This window comes from Tarenaya hassleriana, unplaced genomic scaffold (assembly GCF_000463585.1).
Source record: "Tarenaya hassleriana unplaced genomic scaffold, ASM46358v1 Cleome180, whole genome shotgun sequence".
NCBI lineage: Eukaryota > Viridiplantae > Streptophyta > Magnoliopsida > Brassicales > Cleomaceae > Tarenaya > Tarenaya hassleriana.
This window is the reverse complement of record NW_010965217.1, coordinates 125,749-135,677: the sequence shown is the minus strand read 5'-3', so window position 1 is coordinate 135,677 and position 9,929 is coordinate 125,749. Positions and strand designations below refer to the sequence as shown.

General features: G+C 31.7%; 2 protein-coding genes across 3 annotated transcripts; one reads left to right on the top strand and one right to left on the bottom strand.

Moving 5' to 3' along the window:
* Window positions 1-304: 304 nt before the first annotated feature.
* On the top strand, window positions 305-2,183 carry LOC104810631 (HVA22-like protein e). Of its 2 annotated transcripts, none has more exons than XM_010536976.1 (5): window positions 305-456; window positions 622-648; window positions 779-901; window positions 1,010-1,160; window positions 1,906-2,183. In XM_010536976.1, the coding sequence occupies exons 2-5, from the start codon at window positions 632-634 to the stop codon at window positions 1,924-1,926; spliced, it is 312 nt and encodes a 103-aa protein (XP_010535278.1). In that variant the 5' UTR covers window positions 305-456; window positions 622-631; the 3' UTR covers window positions 1,927-2,183. The 2 variants fall into 2 exon arrangements, with proteins under 2 accessions (XP_010535278.1, XP_010535276.1); XM_010536974.1 differs by having other exon boundaries at window positions 305-475.
* Window positions 2,184-4,408: 2,225 nt separating this feature from the next.
* On the bottom strand, window positions 4,409-9,070 carry LOC104810630 (probable UDP-arabinopyranose mutase 4). The gene is made up of 5 exons (XM_010536973.1): window positions 8,989-9,070; window positions 5,839-6,161; window positions 5,347-5,597; window positions 5,075-5,243; window positions 4,409-4,971 (listed from the first exon to the last, which is right to left on the bottom strand). Exons 1-5 carry the CDS (start codon window positions 8,996-8,998, stop codon window positions 4,642-4,644), a joined length of 1,083 nt encoding a protein of 360 aa, XP_010535275.1. The 5' UTR covers window positions 8,999-9,070; the 3' UTR covers window positions 4,409-4,641.
* Window positions 9,071-9,929: the final 859 nt, after the last annotated feature.

The following is a 9,929-nucleotide window of genomic DNA, read 5'->3' as shown; positions in this document are numbered from 1 at the left end:
AGAATCTGATGCTCCCTCTCCTCTTGCCACGTGTTACATAGGCTTAGAAAGCGAACCGGACATCTAAACCGAACCGCATGGATTAAACCGGAAAAGTTAAAATTGAAACCAATTAAAATCCTTTCTGAATTATAAACCGGATTCGATCGATTCGTATATGACAACTCAAAACCAATTTCTCCGGTTAAGAAAACGGTTTAATAGCAAACCAGACAAAAACCGGATATCCGAACCATACCAATCTTTTTCTCTCCCTATTTATACTTCTGTCCTTTGGTGGTTATGAAACTACTGCTCTTCGTGTTCCTTCGGACAAAATCAGAGCCTCAAACATCCAGTTTCCTCTTTATTTTTGTCCTTCCTCTCTGAAATTTCCAAAAACAATTTCAGAAAATTTCAACAAAAAAGAAAAAAAAAAGTTGAGAAGAATGAGTAAATTCTGGACTTTTCTCTCAGGTGTTCATTCCCTCGCCGGGTAGAGTTTATATTTTTCCCACTGCTAATTAATTTTTTCTAATTCATGTTTCTCTGTTTTGGTTCATTTCCATAAATATATGATTAAGTTTCCAGATGTTTCTCCTTTTCAAATATTTTTTAATATACTCTTCCGACCATCTTCAGGCCTGTGTTGATGTTGCTGTATCCGTTGTAAGTTTTGTTTTACTTTAATTATTTTTTTTCTTCAATATGAACTTTCCTTGTTCTTGTTTTATTTTCATTGAATGGAAAAATATATAATTTTCCTGATTTTATTGATATATTTTTTTTTTGGAAAAAGATATGCGTCGGTGGTAGCAATAGAGAGTCCATCAAAAGTAGACGACGAACAATGGCTTGCTTATTGGATTCTGTATTCATTTCTCACTCTCACTGAGCTTATCCTCCAATCCCTTTTAGAATGGTAAGAAAACAAAAACAATATATATATATATATATGCATTAAATCTCTTTCTTTTAAACAATTTTTTTCATATATATATATATGTATAATTTTTGTGTAACATTGCAGGATACCGATATGGTACACGGCGAAACTAGTGTTCGTGACATGGTTAGTCTTGCCACAAACAAGAGGAGCGGCTTTCATATACGAACGGTTCGTGAGGGAGCAATTCAGGAGACACGGCATTCTCCGAACCAAGCACGGCAACAAGACCAAGGTAAAGTTCATCGTTTTCTTATTAATAAGGAATATGGCATGCCATTACTAGTGCATGTTAATTATATATATTATCGAGTTAGATTTGGATTAGGTTAACACAACAGATATATGTGAATCGAAAATACACAACCTAATCGAATATTATCTATATATAATATTTGTTTTTTTTTAGAATAATATGGAATATGGCGTGCTATTACTAGTGGATGCCAATTTTATATAGTATCTGGTTAGGTTCGGATTAGGTTAACAAAACAAATGTAAGTGAATGGATGTAGATTCAAATAAAACACCTAATGGAATTGATAGATTTTAGTATCTGTTTAGCAAAAAAAACCGAAAAAAGTGAAAATAAAGAATTTATATGAGATTCTAAATAAATTTGGGATTAAAACGATATTGATGTTGATGTGGGTCCAAGAAAATTCTGCAAGTTTTCATCAAATAAAAACAATCGATTTCCAATCAAACATGGCGAAACTTGAGTCAGTAGGCCGATGTATTTTAGTCCCCCAAATCTACTCGAAGAAAAAATGGACATTTTCTCTCTTCACTTTTGAATAATTATAGACTGACACGTGGCTTTACCAACATTAAATGTAAATGCATCTCCTCTCATGTCAATCAAATCGACGTAACCTAGACAACAGACCACTTGGATGAGATCAGCAGAATACGATGATGTTCCTTTTCCCCTTCTTTAGTCATTTTCTCCTTACTCCTTCTCTGCGTTTACACTGTAGGATGGACATGGAGCTCACTGAGTCAAAAAGCGGGTTGGACACAATACACTTGACTATTGGTGGTGCTTTTCTTTCTTTCTTTCTGTTTTTAAATATGTTTTTTTTTTTGCTTTTGCTTTTTTTTTTAAATCTTTCTCCTTTATTTAATATTTAGGAAAATGGGGTTGGTATCACTATGAAATATATTTTTAGGGTTAACTTCTTGTTGAAGGATGTTGGAACACTTTATTATGTGATGTTTTAAATATTATTGTATTATTAAAATATGTTGTTGATGATTTGCCGGTAAAAAAAGTCTTTGTAACATGTAGAAGGTTTCAGATTTCTTCTATTTTGAGAATAACCGGGTTGATCGAGAGATATGAAGGTGAACAGGTCAGAAGACTTACACTACAAAAAATGTCGACCAGTGCGACAGCAAATCCCGTCGCATCATTCGTTATATACCGTCGCAAATCAAGGTTTGCGACCAATTGCGACGGCAGGTTTTACGTCGCGTTAGCGCTGTCGCAAACAGCTTCGAGTCGCATAACTGTCACAAATTGTGACGCCAATAAACCGTCGCAAGTTCATCACTATTTGCGACAAACTAACTGTCGCATTTGCGACGACGAAATGGTGTCTGAATGTTGTCGGAAATTGCGACAGTTCATCGGTTACAACAAGGGTCGCATCTTACGACCAAAATTCTGTCAATACAACGTCGTATATTCCGACAGAATACTGTTGCTGGAAATCCGTTGCATCTTGCGACAAAAATCTATCGTTGAAAAACTGTTGTAAATTGCGACGGAATTTGTTTCTGTGACAAGTTACTACAAAAGTCTCGTTGTCGCACTATGCGACGGAAGTCAGTTGTGACAGATTGCGATTGTAGTTTTGGGTCGAAAATACTGTCGCAAAATAAAAAACACGATCGTTGATCTTAGAATTAACCGCATCTTCAATCTCTTGAGCCCGATCATCGATATATGTACCATCGGCACGACGATGCGTCTCCTGAAAAACGTGCAGAACAGAAGGTTCAACACCTTCTTTCTGCACCTGAGAAAAAGCAATCATCAGAAACTATTTTAAGTTTTAGAATTTATTAAATAAAATCATGGAAATTAAAACTTACTATATCATATGCCACTCGGACAAAAGACCTCCGACCAACAGTATGAGTTGGAGGAACCCGATCCGATGTAGATCGAGATTTTCTGTTGCTTGAAGCGACTCGTGCACGTTCCAACGTTTTATTAATTTTTGTGATTCAACAATTGGATCATCTGTTTTCATTTTCTAGGTGTTTTGGGTTTCTCTCTGGGTTTATTTACGGGGTTCTTGATATCTCGCGTGAGTCCGAATATTGGGTTGTAACTCTCAATATCAATCAACATAGTGAATCGTCGAAGCTCTCTCTACCGTTAATATGATTCACATCGAACCCGAATATATTTAATCTTGCATATGTTGTTCTCATTTTATTTTCTCGATCGTCCAATGATTTTTTTGTTTGTTTTCGGGTTTAAAAACCACAAGTGGTATCAGAGTTTGGTTAGAGATACGAAAATCTCTTGCCAGGTCGAATCTTGACACAGTTCAAGTATTCAAGAGTTCAACCGAGATTTGGTGGAGACAAAGAGGTCTTTCACTGAAGCAAGTCGTCTTGACGCAGATTCAAGAGTCTAAAACTTGAGACATTCATCAATGGCGACAATGTCTACGGTGGTAAAATTGGACGTAGAGAAACATGACGGAAAATTAGACTTTTTCTTTTGGAAGGGCATGGTGTTTGGCAAGCCTTGAGATACTCAAACTACATGACATAAAGGAGGTGAAATCATGGACTGTCACTAAAAATTACACCAAATAATGTCATTTTTATTATAATAATATAATTTCTAATACGACACCAAATAACCAAATTTAAAATCTCTACTAAAGATGAGAAATAAGCATGAATCTAATCTCCGTCTTCTAAATCATTATTGGACCTAGGCTTGATTGCGTAAACGGTAAACCGAACAGCCACTCCAAGAAAATTGTCGACCATGTCTACGCCTCTCACGTTGGACATCCATAAAACAAGGAATTTTATAGTTATTTATATGTAATGTAATATTGTTTGAAGTATTCACGTTATATAATCCTTAGATTTGAATATTTCCAAAAAAACTATTACCGGACTTGCGAGCTACTCATTATTTATTTTATTATGTTAAGGGTCAATATTTAATTCCAATTTTCTAAAAAATATATTCAACTTAATAATTAGTTCTTACTTATTTTTCCTAATATTCAACTAAAAAAAGATGTTAGAGCTTTATTTTGAGTTACATAGAGTAATCAGTATGGAAATACAAACACAGACACCAAAATTCAATCAGATTCGATTTATTATACATCTTCAAAAGAAATACTCTGTTTTATTCAAATGTAAAGATTCAGATCTGAAATAGTATACATCCTCTAATTCTATTAAGATTTTTATTCTGATAAGACAAACTAAACAAAAATATATTAAAACATTTTCTTCATAAAATTCATCCTCTAATTTATTTTTATTGAACATAAAACATCCTTCAGACATACATACTGTATGCGATTATTATTGCATGAAAGACGAAATGAAACAGTAATTCTAAGAGAAACACGCGAAGACATTAAAAACCCAACAAAAGCAGAAACTCACAAACTTCCAAATAACTCATCTTGTTCAGTACTCTTAAACCCACATCTCAAGCGCGACCTTTACTTAGCCGAAGCATCATTCTTCTGAGAAGGCGGGTTAAGCTCCTCCCAAGCTTCGATCCAGGCAACCATGGCGTCGGCCATTTTCACAAAGTAAGGGTCCACTTTCACGAGCTTTTCCCTCACCAGTTTTGACAGCTCTAGGTAGCATTTGGCCGCGGTGTCGGCCTCTTTCGTGAGCTGAACGTTTTGGAAGAAAGGGATCATCTCTTCTTGCCAATGGATCCCGGAATGCTCCTTCTTCAAATTGACAAACGGATTGCTCGCTTTGCTGTGCCACAGGTAGGGCAAACCGGTCTTGACACCAAAGCCCAAGTGGTCACACACTACCTAAAATCAGTAGATAAATAAGTGAGCAAAGTGTTTGAATTTTACTCTTAAAACTTTGAACAATTTCTTATACAAATAGAATTCAAAAGAAAATGGGTTAAACCTTGGTGGCCCATCCGGCCCACATATCGTCATATCTAGCAATGGGCTGACCCTCACCCATGAGGGCAAAGTACATAGCAGGCCCAATAAGCTCCCTATTGAATGCCAAATTCATCCCACACATTGGGTACAACACCCCCTTCGGGATGGTCATCACCGCATCCACATACCTGTAAGGGCTAGGGTTGCGTTACATATTCCACCATCTAAGTTCATTCAAATAAAATGATCAATATATATAAATATACACACATATGTATGTATAAATATGACCTGGTGTTTCGCTCACGAGGCTTGACAAGTTGGGTAGGGGCGTCATAGTCAGGGATGTTGAGCCAAAGGCCATGGGAGATGGCGGTCGGGACACCTTCCCTTAAGCTGAAAGGGTATCCTCGAACAAAGTCAGTGCCTTCTCTGAAAGGGTCATACAGAGTGTTGAAAAAGTAAGGTGTTGAGGGTGTCTCCAGGTTCCTTATGTGTTGAGCTATCACATTGATCTCTTTCCCACTTGGATCTTTTGCCACCTTTGAATTTTTCAACAGAAGAAATTAATCACACATTATTGATATTGGTGCATTGAATATATATATATATATATATATATGACATAACACAACCTTGGTATTAGTAGATATGTAGGGCAATATGACAATTATATAAACTCAAACCAATAACCTTCTAAAGCAAACGATGTGATCTGGAAACCATTTGAGCGAATATATACAAATACAGAGGCAACAATGGGGGAAAGAAAAGAGGACTTACAAAGCAATCATCATCAATGGTGAAGATATACTTCTTCTTGGAGACCATGTAGCCAAAACAGCGACATCCACCATCCTTGAAGGAGATACAACTTGCTCTCGGACCCAAGATCCTGTTGATATCATTGCGGTTGTAGAGCTCATAATCATAACCTTCGGGAACTTTGATCTTGACAGATGGGTCACCATCTTGAACAATGATCAAGTGGTACTGCTGAAAAAAGGGTCTCCATTGTTCCAAGAAATCCAAATTCCTGATCGTCGGGATCACAATATCGAGATCGTCTTTCAATGGGGCTGCTTCGATCGCTTCAAGGTTGTAACCTGCCATTGTTACAATCGAAGAGAGAAAATGATGTGTGTTACTTGAAGTTTTTGGTAATGGTGATTAGGAGAAGAGTATTAGGGTTTATATAAGAGTTTTTAAGTCAACGAGAGACGGGGTAACTTAGCCACGAAAAAGAGAAGGCGATTTGATTATTAACCAGCGATTATATTTTACTTTCTACGAGGCCGCATCTCATTTCATGCAAAGTTTCTTCGAGTCTACGTCAAAGTTTGAATTTTTCGACGACTAATAACTTAAAAAAAAATGTTGTAGAATGTGATAAACTAAAATAGAGTTCGCTTATTTTTGCCTCATTTATCGGCCTTATGGGTATTAAAGAACAATATAGGAGGGAGGGGCTGTTGAATTGTAACGATCAAGTATTCATACTCATAAATTTAACAAGGAATATGAAATCTTCAATCCTAACATGCCGAAACAGAAATTATAAAACAGGCATATTCACATTAACCCTATATATATATATATTTTTTTCCGAAATAACAATTAAGTACCTAATTTTTTAATTAGATCACAAATGACGTGTATGAAATATTTCATAATATCTGTCATATACTTTTTTTTAAATGTTGATCTATTGCATTAGTACTGATCTGAAAAGTTTTAGTTTTGTCAAATCTTTTGATTTGAACCTTTAAAATCAAATAATCCATTAGGGGTATCAAATCTTTTGATCTCAAAAGTTTTAATTTTGTCAAATCTTTATGTATTTTAAAACGCCTATTTGCAACCGTCGAGCTCTCTGCCACGGCTCCTTCTGGGTCATTTTTCGCCGTTGTCTGTGCTCGGGTTTTCCGGCGACAGTTCGACCGTGCCAGAAACCGACAGAAATCGACCGTCGACGGTGACCAGGGGCAGATCCACATGTATTGGTGTGGGTCCCATACTCCCATATATTTAACTAAAAAAATTATTTATTTGTAATTGTTTAAAATTTTGATAAAAAATATTAAAGCCCCTGTTTAAATTTTTGTTTTGTCCCCTCTTCTCATTCTTTTTTTTCTTGTTTTAATTTTCTCTCTCTAAATATTAGATCTTGTGACGCTTTTTTTAATCTTTATTTTCATCTATTTTTTTCTTTTCTCTCTCTCAATTTTCTAAAATTTTTACAAATATAATATTAAATATAATACAAAAAATAAAGAAAAATTAAATTTAAAAATATATAAAAGTTACGATTTTATCTAGTTTATTTTATAAAAAATTATATATTTCAAACAATCATAAATAAAATTAGTATAGATAGATTTTAAAAAATAGAAAATCATAGAATTTAGTGGTACAATGTAAATATTATTTTAACAATATATTTTATTAATTTTGATATATGTTTAGTATAATATTTTAGGGGTTAACATTTTGGTATGATTTTTCATAGTAAACCGTACAAAGCCGGACAATACGGTATTTTTTTATAATCCAAACAGTATTATTTTTAGATAATTGAATTTTCGAAAACGAATAGAATTTAAAAAAATCCAAAATATAAGATTTTTTTAATAAAAGATCTTATTTTTTTTAATAAAAACCGAAATCAAACCGAACTGTATATGATGTAATAACCGATTCATACATATTTTTCTAAAATCGAAAGAATCGAACCAATCTATTACAAAATTGAACTCGAACCGAATGCCAAAACGTCTATATGTTTTCCTCACTAATAGTTTTTTCTGAGTCAACCATTGACTCTAATCATGGACGGACCATTTGTATTTGAATGGAGGTACGCCATCTAACTAATTAAAAAACTTGAATTTATTTACACATTTTATAAAATTTTAAACATAAATGTTAAATGCCCCCACTATTTTTTTTAATCCCCATTCTTTTTTCCTTTTATTTGTTTCTCTTCCTTTTAGGTTATGTCTTTTTTTTACCCTTTATTTTCCATTTTTTTGAATATTTCTTATCTCAATTCCCTAAAAAAATCAATAAATACAATCTACCACCTTAATGATATTTAATAATAATTAAATAAAGAAAACTAAGATAAAAAATTAAAAATGTATAAATATTTTGCGTTTTATTTAAGTAATTTTTTTGTTACTCATAAATTTGTTGTTCTATATATTTACTTAATATTGTTTATATATTTATTTAATTTTGTGTTTCATTTGGTAAAAAAATAATGGATAATTTTTTCAATTTTTTTTTACATAATATCTCAAAATAGTGGTAAAGTTTTAACCAATAACGTATCAAATTCTTATCTTAACTCTCAATATATGAACAATTGATTTATGATATAGTTTTATTTTTTTATATTTTATATGTAAAAGAAGTCATTAACTATTGACCCCCCCACCCAAAAAAATCTCTGGGTCCATCCGCTAATTGTGATATTTTTTTAGGTTTTTTTTTATTTCCTCATTGTGTGACGGAGGTCACACTATCGAGGTAGCTCCTAAATAGCTCATTAGTGAGGAGGTTTTATCGAGAACCAAAGAAAAATGAGACATATTTGAATAATTTTCAAAAAACAAACTAATCAGAAATTTATAAAATCTATACCAAACAATGGTATATGGTTTTCGCTAATTGGATGGTAAATAGAAAAAGATTTTGTGCATCAAACATAAAACATATTTTGATTAATTTATTTTTCATCCATACCAAATAAAATAAATACGAATCAAATTAGAAAAAAAATAAAAGGACTAAAAAAAGATTTTTCAATATTTTAAAAAGATCGAAACAAGTTCTTAAGGCATGACATGTTCTAATATCAATTCTTGAATTTTAATTACCTAATATTAAAATTCATAAATTTAATGCAAAATACATATAATTCATAAATACCTGAATTCATCTTTGTGATAAAATTGATCTTCTATACCAAATAGACAAAGAACTCTGGTTGTAAGAAATGTTTGACTCAAAGATAAGAATTCTTAATTAATTTATAGAAAATGATGGTCCTAAGTTTTTAATTTCTATCCATAAAAGAAAAGATAAAAAATGATTATATTTTATTATTAGATTCCTCTATCCTAATATAGAAAATTTTCATAATTTTTATAGATACCAAATAAAACAAATACGGATTAAATTAGAAAAAAAGACTAAAATACAATTTTTTTTCAATATTTTAAAAAGATTGAAACACACAACATGTTCTAATATCAATTCTTTAATTTAAATTATCTAATATTAAAATTCATAAATTTAATGCAAAATAGATATAATTCATAAATATCAGAATTCATCTTTTTGATAAAATTTGATATTCTATATCATATAGACAAAGAAATCTGGTTGTAAGAAATGTTTTACCGATAGATGAGAATTCTTAATTAATTCATAAAAAATGATCTTCCTAAAATTTTAATTTCTATCCATAAAGAAAAAGATAAAAAATGATTATATTTATTTATTAGACTCCTCTATCCTAATATAGTAGATTTTCATAATTTTTTCGTAACTGTTGGAAGTTATAAAAAAATAAAAAATTATTATTATTATTATATTAAAATAATAATATTTGTAGTAGATATAAATAAAATAAATTTAAATTTAGAGCATAACAATTTAAAAAGAAATATTTGAAAATATTTATTAGCTTCTTCTAATATGTTAGACCATTCTATTTCAAAGTAAAAATTTATCATTGTTATTAAAGAAAAATAGAAAACACAAATAAATATTCAATACTTTACAAATAATTGTAATTCTCTACTGAAAAGAATATGATTAATATTTTTATGATCATAATAGTAAAAGATGATGATTTTCTAAAAAAC